This window comes from Toxorhynchites rutilus, chromosome 3 (genome assembly GCF_029784135.1).
Source record: "Toxorhynchites rutilus septentrionalis strain SRP chromosome 3, ASM2978413v1, whole genome shotgun sequence".
Classification (NCBI taxonomy): Eukaryota; Metazoa; Arthropoda; class Insecta; order Diptera; family Culicidae; genus Toxorhynchites; species Toxorhynchites rutilus.
In genome coordinates, this window is record NC_073746.1 from 152,391,119 (window position 1) to 152,407,434 (window position 16,316).

Sequence of the window (16,316 nt, forward strand, 5' to 3'; positions counted from 1 at the left end):
ACATACCAACCGAATGCGTAGTCGCGTGCTTACCGAATTTGTTTGGATGAATGTACAACTTTGACCGGCTCTAATTGCGATTATGTTGAAATTGAATTGCGATCTAATATGAATATATTCATGAATTGTCAAAGCACCAAATACGACTTTTGCCATACTCATATACGATTTATTACAGACATAGAAAAAAAAAACAAATGGCGCAAAATATTTTCGTGAAGTGTTTATTATAGCCTCACGAATCGCTATTTTTATATATGAGTATTTATGTTTGTAGAAATAATAATTGTTTAATTGACTTGTGTTGGGAGTGGAATATAAATGTTTAAAATGGCACAGATTGATGTTTGGTGAAAACGGCTCCGATGTGGGTTCGAACTCCGGTCGTCTGGATTATCATCCACCAGCTATCTCGCGCGGCTATCTGAAATTTAATTCAACAGCGGTTAAAACTCATACATATGATTCGATAAATTCTGATTATAATAAATATAATAAATATTAGTAATAAATATAATAAATCAATCTGGCAACCTTGCAAAACGATGCAACGCAATGTGCCAAATTCGATGTGGTATATATCGAAGATTGGCGTTCAATGGCGTAGTTCACTTCGTTTTGCTGCATGTTTCATTAGAAGGGATTTTTGCCGTTGTTACTTTCATCAGCAATTTCGAGTGCTGATATTCAGAAGTCCATTTTTGTAATGTGTTCAGACATTGCTGTTATGAAATGAAACTTGTCAATGTTAAAGCATTTCATTGACATTTCAGTATGATGTAATATGTTCTTTATTAGGATCTAATATGATTTACTGTTTCATGATTTTCTTCAGCATGCAACACGATTTACTACAGTACTGAATCGATTTAAATTCTACGCTTATACGACACACAAACTGCATCAGCGTAATATACGCATATGATGCGGATTAAATATATTTTACGACAATGTACATCATAAAATTGATGTTTATTATACCGAATTGCGACTTAATTTGATAATGGTATACAAAATCGAGTTTTCACATTTTATGCGATTTCAAATATACACGATACATACTTTGATTGATATTATACGCGATTATGATTTATTCGGATTTCTCGTAAGACTTGGAACGTGCAAAATTATACGATTTAATGCTTGCTGGGGAGCTCCTAGCTGCGTTGACGATTTTGACCGAAAGTCGAGAAATGATTTTTCGGTCATTCTCACGTATTTCCTTTTTATCGCTGCAACTGTGTGCATGTGTTAGACACGTGTTTGATGCTTGTTGAATGGCGATGCACGGAAGATGCCTCTCGTTAAATATTCAGTGCAATGCGTTCAATACATAAAGAAACAAATTGCGACATATGAGCATGAGTATTTTGCAAGAACAGTACACATATGAGTGTACTGTTCTTGCAAAAACAAGAAAGAATCGTTGCTTCTCGAAATAATAATAAAAATGATAAACCAACAAATTTGAAAAAAAATTGCGTAGTCCTACGTCCCTTCAAACATTCTCGTTTTCTTACTATGAGCATGTTCATAACGGGTGTTAAATAAAAATGAGAATTTTTTCAATGACACAAAAACAATTTTTTTTTTCATCGATTTCAGTATTTTTTATTAATAACATAATATATTTTCTTCAAAAAAATGTCAGTGAATGTTTGAGTAAGGGCCGTGGTCTGCTGTTCGACGCAACTTTGTCGCGATGCTCTCACAAGAACGTTGTACGGCACTTACGTCCATTTTCCGGATACAATTCCGGATTCTTGTAGTCAGTTGCTTCGTGTCCTTGGCCTTGGCCTAGAAATCCTCTATTGGGCGGCACTGGGGCAAATTTGTTGGGTTACGATATTTCGGCACGAACGGTATCTTTTTTGACGTAGGACTACGTCTAACCGGAAGATATAGGGGGTGAAATGGAAATCTAGGCACTGAACAAGTAGGAAAAAATGCAAGATTTGGAACGCTTATAACTCGAGCATTTCTCAATAGATCGCAATGGTTTTGGCATCAATTGATAGGAAATATATCTACGCATCTATCATAATGAATAACATTTCATTTTTCTTGAGATAAATAATTGAATAATTGTGAAATATCAAGCATTGACCAAATGCACTATGTGCCCATTTTTGATTGGTCCATTTTGTGCTCCTCAAATCGTACCGACCAAAACGGGCAACCAGAGCAGCAGCGAAATAGAATGAAGCACCATTGGAAAGGAAAAAGAAAAAAATGAACGAAACAGTGGTCGCTGTCTCACACATGCGTAATTCTCGAGCCAGCCAGTCAGCTTAAAAATCCCCGCTCCGCTGCCGTAACGATCATTCTTTGTGTGGACACCGACTGGACAACATCGTTGCTGGACGGGCTGGACGGCGAGGGATCGAGTGCCTTTCTCAAGGCAAGAGGGCGGAGGTGGTAGCGCTGGAGTAGAATAGAATAGAGTTTTCAAAGGGCCTTTCTCAAGGCTAGAGACGAATGAACTGCAAAAGTTTAAAGTCTCTATAATACAATACCTTCCTTCCTTCCTTCCGTAACGATCATTCTCATTCAAACCGTACACCACATCGGTTCGCATCAAAACACTTCAACAAACCAACCCAAGCAGCCATGTCTGGACATGGCAAAGGAGGAAAAGTGAAGGGAAAGGCAAAATCCCGCTCGAACCGTGTTGATCTGGAGTTCCCCGCAAGGGTAGCTAGTCCGAGCGCGTTAGTACCAGTGCACCAGTCCACCTAGCCGGCGTTATATAGTTTCGGCCGTCGAAGTGATCGAGTTAGCTGGTAAAGCTGCTCGCGACGATAAGAAAACCCGCATTCAGAACAGAACACATTCGGTTCGGTGGACATCAAGACAACAGGCAGTTGCAGCGAGTGGCAAACGCAATCGCAAAACGGCAGCTGGTAGCAGAAGAAAAAAGATTGTTCTTTATACAATCTGCTTTGGTGGCAAATTCAGAATAAGGCGGCATCGAGGGCGTTCGAAATGGTTTTTTTTCAAAACCACGAGTTCTAAGTTTTCTAAAATTCCATAAAACACGGCGCTTATCAGGGCCATTAAACCTTTCAAAAAAGAGTTTACGAAATACGGTTCAATGCTTTCTAAAATAATATCCAAAATAATAATAAAACACAAATTGATTTTTTCATAATTTGTTTGCCAGTATATGATGAGTACGTGAATTTGGCAGTTGTTCTGAGCTTATTGATAGTTGGGGACTTTCCCGATTATTCAATATTCATTAATTTTTAAATTGCTTCTAGATTGAAAGTACAGTCATTTACATTTAGCTCGACATTCAGTTAATTGGACGGACCTGTAATGCGACATATTTAGTTGGACATTTTTGTAAACATAAAGTTCGAGGTCCAAATTATGACCCCACATCGAAAGTCGACACTGTACCACTGTCATCGCAAATGTTCAATTACAGGTTAAAATCGCCTCCAATGCGACACTGAGTGGTGTTTTGGCACGTCGTATTAAATGTAATTTACTGTACAACATGTCACAAGCTGGATGGGAAGAAATTTTCCAACTGTGAAAGCTGTGGCGAGTGGCAAACGCAATCGCTAAACAGGAAGGTTTAGCCGAACAAGATGGGGATATCGAGTGATAACAAAACAATAAACTCTTTAGATTAAAGATAATTTTGTGATCCTGAAAAGGACCCTTTTTAGCCTGCATGTGAATCCAACGAGCGAACAAATTGTAATGAATGTATTTTTTGCCATCGCTGCCTTTTAACGCTCTTTCGTTCGTCTCGTTGGACTCGCCCCTTTGGCTTAGTCTGCTGATTTGTCTCTATCCTGTGAGTGTGTACCGCTAGAGTACAAAAGGCGCGGATCCGCTGAAAAATATATCATTCTCTTTCAAACCGTAAATCAGTTTGGTTGTGTGGCATCGTTTCACATCACATCGCATCAACGGATTGGTGCCGGAGCACCAGTATACCTAATAGCGGTTATAGAATTTCGGCCGCCGGAGTGCTCGAGTTGGCTTGCAAAGCTGCTCACAACAATAAAAAAAACCCGCAAAACCGAACAGAACAGAGCACATTCGGTTCGGTGGCAACAACTAGTTTCAGCGAGTGGCAAACGCAATCGCAAAACGGAAGCAGGAAAAAGTTCGTTTATACAGACTGCTTTGGTGGCAAAACCAGCCACCGTAAAACACGGCGCTTTTCAGGGCCATTAAACCTTTCAAAGAAGAGTTATTGAAAGTTTTTCACAATACCAATGCATTCTAAAGAGACATAATATGACATATAATATAAACTGATTTATTTTGTTTATCTTGTTCTTGAACTTATTGGTGGTTGGGGTCTTTTAAATTGATCATTCAGTTTTCACAAACCCATGCATGGTTTCCGAATTAAAAATGGCTTCAAATTACAACACATTGTATGCAGGATGGCTTTAACGAATTTTCTCGGTAACAAGAACTGCTTTCTTTGGTTGATAACTGATGTTGAAAAATGAATGACGTTAGATCTGCATTGTATAGAAAAATAACTAAGGAGCATCATGATGAGCTATGTATTTCCTTATTCTTCTTTCTTTGTTTTTAAGAGGCTTTGAACTTTGCAGTTCATTCGCCTCTATGTATTTCCTGCTGCTCTGTTCTTATTTTAAAGGGCTTTAATCCGAAGGTCATTCGTCCATGTATTTACTGTTGGTTTTTCAGAACGCTTATAGCTCGTTTATTTCTCGACAGATCGTAGAGTTCGTCTCCAAAACCTCAGTTCTTTTTCATTTTTATTTACTTTGTTTGCGGAAACTACAAATCTTACAATTCATTCGTCTCCGAAACACGGAAACAGTTTAAGGTACGGTAATGTGCTCAATAGTGAAATATATGATAGTGAATGAGCTGATGACCACCTATGCATCCCCTATCACAGCCATCATTTTGATTGTACGATATGTGCATACGCCGAAAGATGCCCGGCGTTGAACATTTAATAAGTACAAAGCCTTCGGAAAAAAATCAAGAATTAACTATAAGACAAAAATAAAAAAAAATTGAGAAAGTTTGCGAAAAAAAACGCAAAAACACAACACCAAAGGTTCTTTTCAGAACCCCCAGCATGTTCATGAAGAGTAAACAGTAAACTAATCCATTTTTCAGGTAGATAGGTAGGTATTCACGTAGCAGAAGAAAATAAAACAATATATTTAGAATATATATTTAGCAAAAGCTGTCCCCTTTGTATAGTCCTACGTCACTCCGGTTATGTCCCCGACATTACCCACCCGTCTTTTTTCCTCAAGATACGCCAGCGCCTCCTTGGCGTAATGGGAAGACGCCTTGTCCGGCCAGAAGACGTACTTCCCATCCGCGTGATGCTCGTTCAGGAACGGCAGCAGGATTTTATCAAGCACTCTTCTCGATAGATTTGTTGGTTGATTGCCAGACCGCTCGGCTTAAACCAAGGCTTTGAAATGCCCCGGTCGGAAATGGCGATGTACAACATAACCTTTTTTTCAAACTTGTGCTTGAACTTGTATTTCACTTCAGGCGGTGTGGATGACTTGTCGCTGGAGTAGTAATTATCATTTCCTTGAATATGCGTTTTGGACAGCGGAAAATAGCTTTCGTCGTCCAGAACGAAAGACGTCCCGCAGTATTTTTTGGTCATCCACCGACACTGTGATTTAACCGTCTCAATCTGCTCCTCCGTGTACTCCAGCGACCTCGTCTTCTTCCTGCAGACGATTCCTTCCATCTTGAGGGTCCGATGGATCAATACGTGGGAGCAGCCATATTTCCGACCGGCGTCACGCAGGCTGGTTGCGTCCTTGTTGTCGAACAGCTTCTTTAACTATGTCTTCCTCTGCTTCGTCATTATCGTCACCGGACGACCACTTCCGACCTTCCGCTCTACGTTCAGGGAACCCAGGATACGATATACCGTACTGACAGGTACATTTTCTTCCTTAAAATGTGCCACCGTGAACTTTTTTCCTTGCTGGAAATGCGTTTCGTAGAACCGTACAATGCGTTCGCGGAGCACCTGCTGTTTCGACGCCATCTTTGCTTTGACTAAATTCAAACTAGCAAAACCAAACACGCCTACTGTTGCTAGGGAGCCCAAAGAGCAATTTTCTTGGAGAAAGAAAATTTTACGCTCTTTATTTGAGTTACTGAAAGGTATTGAAAAAATTCTCATTTTTTATTTAACACCCGTCAGTTTAGCCGTGAAACAATTTTTGAAGATAAAGGCGGAGCAGAAGAATACCGATGCTCGGCTTCTGGAATATGAAAACAAACGAGACGAGCACTCGTCTGCTCGTCTTGTTTTCTGGAATAGGGCCCGTATTTGCAATGTCGATTTCCCCCAGGCAGTTTGGTTTTGATGTCTCTGTTAGGCAACACATTTCGGTAGGAACAAAAGTTACCCCTACTTTCATGTGTTTGCAATACCGTTTCCCCCCAGGGATCTTTGTTTTATTGTCTCTGTTAGGGACCCGCCGCACGTGTCGTCAATTTCGACCAATCAGAAGTGGGTATTTCCGTTGGGATAGGGATCGAGATTTATCAATTGTTCGATAGTTAGTTTCATGACATATATTATTTTCTTCAATAGAAAAAATTGTTATGGAGTGCCGAAATCGATTGACGCAAAAATTTCATCAATCCATCATGAAATGACTGAGCAATAAGCATTTGAAATTGGATAATTTTCACGATGTGCTCGATTCTGGATTTTCAATTTGTACCCCAACATGTACCCGAAGGACGTAATCCTGGTGAAATAGAGTTAAAAAATGAACTCAGCGTACCGAAAACCCCAGTCTACCAAACATTGGAGTTTTAGCTCAAAAATCTGAGTTTTGGTCGCCTAAATTTTCTCAGGAACCACTGTGCGCCGTTCGGAAAATCAATCTTTTTCTAATGACTGCCCAATCCCAATCTGCATGCCAACAGAAAGCATGAAATGAATGAGTGATATTTTCAAAGTGGTGTCTTTGCTTCTCTGTGGAATTTCTCAATGGCTCGATCATTTTATAACTGTCGGAAAGTTAAGACTAAATATATTCCAGACTCATTTGGAGCATTCAAGTAAAATATAACGTTTTCTATCTAACATAATCGGGAACGACACATGAGAAATTGTTCCCACGGTTAGTCGAAGACAGCAATAAAATGATTGCGATGGTGACATCCGCGAATGAAAAAATGAAAAGATGCACTTCCATAAAGCACTGCGTAGTGGCAAGAACCATAATTTAGCACGTAATAACATACCTTCTCTTTGTTTTCCCACAACAAAGCCAAAAGCACTTTTGAGCTGCCTCAAGAAAGGGGGAGTTCGGAAGATTGACCACGCGGAACAACTAGTTACTAAGTTGTGGTTTATTATCATTATTATTACAAGAGTTTTGTTTTTCATTCCGATACATTTGTTTGTAATAGCTTCATCTACCTGTAGGATACGACAAATTCGCCAACGGCGAAAAACCTAAAATTTTGACTTTTCAAATAAACCTAACGGATGCACTTAGCACATAGTCCGTAGTCTTAAAACATCAATTATCAGATATTGACACTTGTGACACAATCTAAATGCAATCAAATGTGCTTTTTTACGTTTCTCTTCTCATGCTCCTGTCTCCGCTATTGAATCATAGAGTTCATTTTGTTCATCAAATGGGTGGATCATCGTTATAATTACTCGCCATCAAAATAATTAACACGTATCTTGCTCGCATTGCGCCGTGAAGTTTTGCGACCCCTTTCGGTAAGACTTAGGCGCTCGGTGTGTTTTCGGTTGACTCGCAGTTCCTTAACAGTGGCGCTTTTGGACTTGTCCAGCTTCTCATTGAACTTTTCGATCAGATCGGCACAGCTCAGATTATCGGCGGGTTCCCAAGTATCATCCTTAGCGGTGAAACCTTTCCATCTGACCAAGTATTCCCGCACTCCTCCCCGCTTGATGTGGACATCGATTATTCTTTCGACCTCATATTCCTTACCATCATCCTCCTCATCTTCCTCGTCCGATTCCTCCTTCGGTGCCACTTTCTTGCCAGGTTTACGTCCTCGGCCAGCTCCCTTCTTAGCGGCCGGGGCCGATTTGGAAGATGGTCTTCCTCTCTTCGCAGCTGGAGCCGAATCTTCCTTCTCCAGCTTGGCCTTGTACTTCTTGATGATATCCGGGCACGATAAGGTTGCCTCCGGCTCCCAGGTATCGTCAGCCTCGCCATAGTTCTTCCAACGGATACGATAAACCATCTTGCCACCGCGTTCCTTCCGGTGGTCAACAATGTCCTCCACCTCGTATTCCTCCTCTTCTTCCTCATCTTCTACATCCTTCTCCTTTTTACCCTTTGCCTTAGCCTTGACCGGCTTTTTGGGTGACTTCTTCTTTGCACCCCGCTTGGCTAAAAACGGACAAATCGTAATGTAATAACGGATTGCATACCATATTTCTTGTGCAGAGTAAGATACAATTTACTATTCCATTTGCAAATTTGAGATCTAGGATTGTAGTGTTTAGGAAGTGTTTGCGAATATTAAAAAAAACTTTTAGAATTCAATCACAAAACGATCATAGCGTTTTCCCTCCAATACTTAGTAGAGTAGTATTTTTTTTTAATCGCAATTATTTTTGAAAATTTACTGAAAAAAAATTAGAAAACAAAAACAATCCAACCATATTGGACACAACAAAGCATGTTTGAACACAACGAAAGATGCAAACAAAACATAAACAACCAATTACTCACCTCCCGCACCGCCTCCCTTCTTGGCCTTCTTCGGGTTCGATTCGAAATCGGAATCGGCATCTTTTTTGTCCTCCCCCGCATCATCATCCTCGTCATCCGCATTCTCCTCGTCGTTCTCATGCTCTGCATTATCGTCACCATTTTCTTTCTCTTTATCGGCGCCATTTGCTTCCTGGGCGGTCTTCTTTACCGGCTTACCTTTTGCACGACCGAACTTTTTCGGTGGCGTTGATTCCGACGTTTTGCCGCTATTATCGTCGGCCTCATCGCCATTTTCCCGAGCATCGTCGGCGTCATTTTCGTCCACTTTCTCACCACTTTCGGCGTCTTCGAACTCTTCGTCTTCGGTTCCCTTAGCGGCACCATTTTCTGCCGCATTATCGTTAGCATCGTTCTCCTGGTCATCCTTTTCATCTTTTTCGACCGGGGAGGACGCGGCTTCGTCGTTTTCGCCACTTTCACCGGCTGAGTTCTCCACATCATCGATGCCTTTACGTTTGAGATTTTCCTTCCTCATTTTAGTTGTCCGCCTTAATTTGACACACAGTAGTAATGGCAGTCTCACGAAGTAAAAAAAAAATACACTATCCACAATTTGCTTCGAACGGAGCGTCGCTTCTGTATTTTTTCCGCTGTTTATTACACACTCAATTAAAGCGAGAAACGATAGGAAAATAAAAATAGAGTTCAGCCGTGGATACACGACTGTCACTACGTCATGTCAACAGGCACGAGTACGAGGTGTGTCAATAGCCATCGCATTCGTGTGTGGGTGAGTAGTGACGTCAGAGATCGGACTGCATATATTTGCAGAAAATGTGTTACTCTATTAGGGGCTGTCCACATACCGCGTGGAAAAAGCTTGATTTAAGACACCCCCCGAATTCCATTTACGTTATCTCCATATCCATTTTAAAATATCGATTGTGAGCTTATTCTCGAGTATTTTCATTAAAGCTGGCTGGCTGTTTGAGTTTTCAAAAAATCATACAATGAAATCAGACACTTTGTTTGAAAACATAATTTTATCGTCTAAACATTAATGACTTTCGCTTTTACAAATTCGATAGTGCCTGATGGCTATAATGAACCTAGTTAAAACAAAACATCTGCAGTATCATCGCGATCGATGATTCCGTTGACCTACAACTCTTAATTGTTAAATCATGCCAAATATTGTCCTGAAAAATTCGTGCCGATTCTAAGGAAAAAACCAAAAGCATATTTTTGTAGACATACATCTTTTCGATCATAGATGCACCGTTTTTTCCTGAATATTTCAGCATCCTTCATGCAACATAAGAATTCCATCCTCTCAGAACTCATGCTATGCAGTAAGTTGAAGTTCTTACAAGAATCTTAACAGTTAATAATCTGAAGATGCAAGATCTGGGGTGGCATCGCGCATTTCGAAACGAGTAACTCGTTTTGAGAAAACTCGAACTCAAATCGAATTTGTTTTAGTATTAAGGCCCATTTATACGTTGCTAGTAGCTGACTTCACAACGAGCAGCTACTGACCCGGTGAACTCGCTTGACAAATGGTTGACTCGCCTTGTCCGTTCACACAATGTGAGCTGCTGACAAGAAACTAGATACTAAGTACGGGTTTACCAGAGATGCCAGACGATTTTTCAAATGTCCATCAAATAGTCAGAAACAGCAATCAGGTCCGAATTTGACAGATGATTGATCCGAAATCAACTTATTTATTGGCTGTTTTCGGCTTAGGTTTTCAGTTGAATTTATCATTACACAATTTTAAATTTTATCGCGAGACACACGCTGGCCGTGTTTACAAATACTTTGTGCTGAATTTCTTTGAACTGAGGGTACTATCCGAAAAAAGCAGAAAGAAAAAAGGATTCGGGCCAGGAATTGGATGCAAAGAAAAGGAGTAACAAATACAATACTGGAGTAACTCCACGATGATGATCCCCGAGAGTACAGAGCAGTGTTGGAAATAACACCTGAAAAAGTGAAAAAACTGTTGGATTTAATTGCTCCACAAATACAACGCCAATATACACTCATGAGTGAAACTAGAAATGATGTGCCTTTCTTCTGGAATATGGAATATATATCAGATTATTGTCGCTATTTTTTAGAACCTCGAAAGCATCCATAGCTTAATTAATTCCGAAAGTATGTGGTGCTACAAATGGCAGTCTAAAAGATTTTTCAAAATTTGATTTACTTCGCGTTGACAGCAGCTTCGTGTACCAATTTGTGAAATGAAAATGATAGTAGATTCGCCGGAGGAATAAATACGTCTCAAAAACTAAAATAATGAATGAAAATATACTTTTTTCAAATCGAATATGTATTCTGTTTCTTAGAACAATACTTTTTTTTGCAAGTTGTGAGTGAATTTTGAATGAAAATTGTGCCCGATGATGATTTTATATTTAGATTCCCAATAAAACTGTCTCAATAAGAAAACGTGCCCCACCAGTGTGCCAAACAAAATAACAACGATTCCGTTTAGAAACTATTAGGGTTTTATTTGTTTTTCCAATATTTTTCAAGTCTATAAATATCTTCGCATATTTTCAAATATCTTAAAAATAGAGACATTTGTTTACATTTGGCATCCCTGATTCGAACGCTAAATTCTGTTTTTTGACGTTTTGAGGGATGCGAGTGCGAGTAAATTCAAAAAACTTTGAAGTAGCTCGCACGCCGAATCACACATGACACTAACTGGCATGATGTGTTCACACGGTGTGAGTAGCTGCACTGCAGTAACTGACTAGATCGACTCGTATGCTTACTCGCACCGTCTGAACCCGGCTTTATTTATCTTTTTCAAGTTAATATTGTACTAGTGTACTAGATTTAGAGCAAAATTTGTCTCGTAGAGAAATGAAAAATTTTTGGGTTCGTAAATAAAGCTAAGTCAAAGTGGGCGAAACGAACCAAAATCACTCGTTTCGAAATGCGCAATGTCACCCCTGGTGTGTAAGGCGGGTGGAATTTTAGAAGTGCCCTATAAACGTTCTGGATCGTTGATTTTCATACGTTCAGCTGCAAGCAGTACTTTTCGGAATTCATCGAAACTAGTTGCTTGGTAGAAGCTCATGATACAGATTTTCTTTCAGTCCTACTAGACCCAGTCATAACTTTCTTCAAGCGAAAACCTGCTTCGGGGCTCCATTCACTTGCTAGGATTTTTTTAACTCAACATTCTTGTGAATGATTTGCCCTTTACAATTCGCTACAAATATGTATTTTCGTGGTGTTTATGAAACGAATCGCAGATTGAGATAAGTCCGTTCAAGTGTTTTTCGGTAAAATAAATCCTTATTAATATAACCCCCTCACAAATCCGGTCGGATTTGAAATAAGGACAATGTTGCGTTCTTTAGGAGGGTATTCTAGTCTAGAAATTTGAAAAAAAAACAATTTTTTTGTCTTCATATTTCTCTAATTCAGACATTTAAGAATATACCATAGAAGTGACTTTTCGAAAATCTCATTATTTACCAAGTTATAGCCATTTTAGTGATGCGATATCTTATCTAGTACGGCTATAACAATTACCTTCAAACAAGTTTTTCTCGAAACATGTTTACACAGCTTACACAAAATCTCAAGTTCTACTTATCCGATCTATGTTTATATGAATACAATCTGTATGCATCTTTCTATCGCATAAACCTATAAAAAATCATAATTTCGTAACTTTACTATTTTAAAAAAATCAAGAAACTTAAAAAAATGTTTTAAACATCATTTTTTTTCTTCAAATTTCCGCCATTTTGTCAAAAACACGTTTTTGGCTTGGCCGAGGTTCATGCGATAGTGGCATCTTTACTGATTCAGAAGCTGTTCGATTTGTTTGTTTCAGATAACCAGAAGGGTTGGAATCTTGTACGCCATGGCACAACTTTTTTTTTTGAACCCCCTCACTTGATCAGCTTCTAATCATGGATTACCAGACATATCCACAATTTTCCGTTCAATTTTTGTTTTATTGTTGAAAGATAGATAAACAAATAGTGATATAATGAATGGTAAAAATATTCTTTGGTTTACTTTTTCGGAGCTCGAAGAAACGTCCGAAATTCGTGTCTCTATCTCCCTTAATCCGATCGAGTCAAATCCTATCGGATTGTGCAAATGTTGTAACCTTGAAATGCAGAATGCAAAAGTTTATTTCGTTCGGATTGCGATATGTCAAATCCGATCGGGTTCCGTAATATGGGTTAATATGTAGTCCATTCATTGTTGCATGTTGCATGCATGTTTTTCGTGATGTTTCGTTTCTCATGAACGATGATTTTCGACATCTGTAGCGAATCTACTAATTCGTGGGCATCAAGGATTAATCTTTTCTTTTAATTAATCAGCAGTAGCAGCATGAACTTTCCAGACAACTCAAAGGAAGCTTATTACAAAAATTACCAGACATCAATGAAGAACAACATCATTGCAAGAAATAGATCTCCAGAGATATGGACCGTACACTCATGGAAGAATTTGTTGTTCGTTTCAATGTTCAGAAATCCTTGAGAGTTCTCGAAAAAAACCAAACAGTTTTGTCATCAAGAGCAAAAGCTGAATTCAACCCGCACTAAAGACGGATTTAATGGCCCTCTATTACCGATTGGAATAAATTGATGGATCCTGTAGTATCGATAACCGCAGGAATCAATAAAATACGTCCTTACACGTTGCTCGCTAAAACAGTACTCCCTTTATTAAGTAGAACGTTCAGTCAATACACACACATAAACCGTAAGCGTTATCATTGTATGCCAGCGTTACTATAGTACCCAGACACCTGAAACGTCAATATTATTTCTGGCGATACTATATTACAGATCCGAGTTCATGTGCGTTACCTTCAGAATATACATTTCAGGAAAAAGGTTCAGTCATATGAAAAAATATGGATGTTTGACCGAGCAGCACTCTCAGGCAGTTCAGTCTTTTTATTGATGAATACTGAGTACTCAGTATTCACGATTCAAAAAATCGTGTAAATACAAAACAGATCTCGTTCAATTTTGACTATTAACTTGAATGTTTTACTTCACAAAATTACTTAACGTATCCACGTGGATATGATCAAAACCCCCTCCTGCCTCACCATGGACAAGCGTTGACATTTTCGTAACCCCTACCCCCCCTAAAGTTGTCCGTGGTATATGAACAGCCCCTTACATAGAATACATCCTCGATCCTCGGAAAGTTGGTTTTTATTTGCAATTTTTAATTTAAAAAAGCTCATCTCATCTGAAAATGTATTACTATTTTCGCTTCTCAATAACAGAACACGAAGCTCAATGACATCCAAACGAATTCCAGTTAAACAGTTCAAAATTCCAAATGGACAAACATCTCATTCCAATATGGGAAATCTTTTTTTTTGTGTTCCCATATTTTCTTTCTTGTCTCATCATTTTCATTTGAAAGAAGACGAGCACAACAAAATAAAGATAGCTCTAATCTGATGATTCCCCAGCAAACATTAAATCGTATAACTTAGCATATTCTATGTCGTATATAAAGTGGGACCGAATCACAATCGCATATAATATACATCTTGTATATCTAAAATCGTATGAAATGCGAAAACCCGATTCTATCAATCACGACAAATCAAGTCGTAATTGGATATAACAATTATGGTTTTCATGACATGCTCTATCGTAAATCATCGACATCATATAGGCATATCAGGCAGATGCAGTTCAAGGAAATTTGGAAAATCGAAAAAAAAAATCGGCGCCAATTGACTTAATAATGCATGAAACGATCTGGTGTCATCTCGAAAAAAAATTTTTGGCCGAAAATCGACCTTCTGGGACTTAGCCTAAGTGACAATGAAGGTATGGAAAGAATAATAATTATCGAATTTAAAGAACCGACCATGTACCGTTCTGAACCATATTTCGGGCGCTTAAGGCATATGATGCAGAAAACAGATCTAAACTTTATGCACAGGTATTATTTGGTTGATATTTTTAATAAATTAGTTCAATATTTAATAAATTAGTTCGATATGCTTTTACTTTGGTACCTATTTGATTGAAAACATTAAAAAAATCATCGAATAAAATGGTTTTCAAATGAAGCGAATAAGAATCAAACTTCAGACACTATTCATAAAAAAAATCAAATTTCGGACAGACTGAATTAAATCTCTGTTTGCATAACGATTTTTTGTGGTTTTAAGCAAAATTTAGATTTCTGTTCAATTACTAATACTATAAAATGATCAAACATCCGAAAATAACAACGACTTGGCCTGTTTAAAAGTGTTGCGCAACCTTAACCTTCCATGCACACACCAATGTCTTAAAAATTGTCTACAACCATTGATGGCTGATTAAATTGTAATAAAACTTTAACCACTTTTTTTTAATTGGCTTGAAATAATTTTCAACAACCGCTTTATGATATTTTTTATTTTCCCCAAAATGTTTGTCGTTCATTGATATTTCTTAGTAGCTTCATGGCTTAAAATACAGTAAGGCTTATATTGCTTCAATGATAATTATATATTTGAATTCAGGTTATCCTGAATCCTGATTCTTAATTTTTGTTACATAGTTACATCTATTTTGTCATTATCCTTTTGTACTCATTTCTCTTTCTTAATTTTTGAATTTGCAGCTTTTTTGCCTCATTCAGTTATTCTAGTTTTTCTTTTTGCTCCATCCGTTCTTCCTGCTTTCTCAGCTGAGCTATTGTTTGAATTTCATTTTCTTTCGTTTTCAACTCAGAGTTCCTTTTCTTTTCCTCAAATTTGTTGGTGCTTCGTCATTTTAATCAACTTCTTCGCAGGTTCTACTTCTTAATACAACATATCCCAGATTCGCTTGTGGCCACTGCAGGAGTAACGTGAGGCTTATTTTTACCATGAGTTGATGAATTACCAGGCAACATAGGGAGGATTCAAGGTTTCTTCTGTTAGAAGTTCATCCAGTTGCACATTGTCCACTAATTATTCAACTTCCCTCAAATCTATCTGTTGGTCTGAAGCTGAAAAACATGTGTATTATTTATACAAGATTTCAAAATATTTTGGTGCGTTATATGAATCTACGCTTTGCATCCATAATAAGCCTGAAAACTCACATTGTAGTATCACCAATTTCAACTGTCCGAAATGTGAATCGTTTGATTCATATATTATATCAAAGTTGGATTCAAATTTCGGACACTTTGTTTTGCAATTTTTTGGACGAAAATTACATTACACTTAATTATATTTTATAGTCAACTGCGAAAAACTTACCAAGCAATCACAGTAAACTGTCAACGATGATGAGAACTGATGAAACACGGGAGAAATTCCAATATTGATGAACGGGTAAATTCTACTGCTCATGCTAAGCAAACGTCAAACACAAACGATAATGAGTAGTGTTGTCTGTTTTTTGTCGATTATGTTATAATTCAAACGTAGTTCTCATATGATAGTGAAACCAAGGGATTATTCTGAAGAAGCAATTGGGATATTAATTTTATAGTTATATCATCAGTGCATTAAACATTTCATGATTTTAGAACAAAGTGTCCGAAATATGATTCAGAAGGTACATTTTGTTGTTGGGCCATAAAAATTACCTG

At 38.2% G+C, this 16,316-nt stretch overlaps 2 protein-coding genes across 2 annotated transcripts in view; both read right to left on the reverse strand.

Annotated features, from left to right (window-relative positions):
• Positions 1 to 16,316, reverse strand: part of LOC129777103 (homeobox protein 5) — a 399,412-nt gene that overhangs the window by 360,369 nt on the left and 22,727 nt on the right. The gene's annotated exons all lie outside the window — the stretch shown is intronic.
• LOC129777105 (aspartic and glutamic acid-rich protein-like) lies at positions 7,342 to 9,409 on the reverse strand. The gene is made up of 2 exons (XM_055783178.1): positions 8,733 to 9,409; positions 7,342 to 8,387 (listed from the first exon to the last, which is right to left on the reverse strand). Exons 1-2 carry the CDS (start codon positions 9,247 to 9,249, stop codon positions 7,675 to 7,677), a joined length of 1,230 nt encoding a protein of 409 aa, XP_055639153.1. The 5' UTR covers positions 9,250 to 9,409; the 3' UTR covers positions 7,342 to 7,674.

What these genes read in the sequence shown, in the direction of transcription:
- LOC129777105 (XM_055783178.1), bottom strand. Translation starts at nt 9,249, where the DNA reads ATGAGGAAGGAAAATCTCAAACGTAAAGGCATCGATGATGTGGAGAAC. An exon ending in GAAGGGAGGCGGTGCGGGAG is followed by an intron (nt 8,388 to 8,732) that starts GTGAGTAATTGG and finishes GTCCGTTTTTAG; the next exon opens with CCAAGCGGGGTGCAAAGAAG.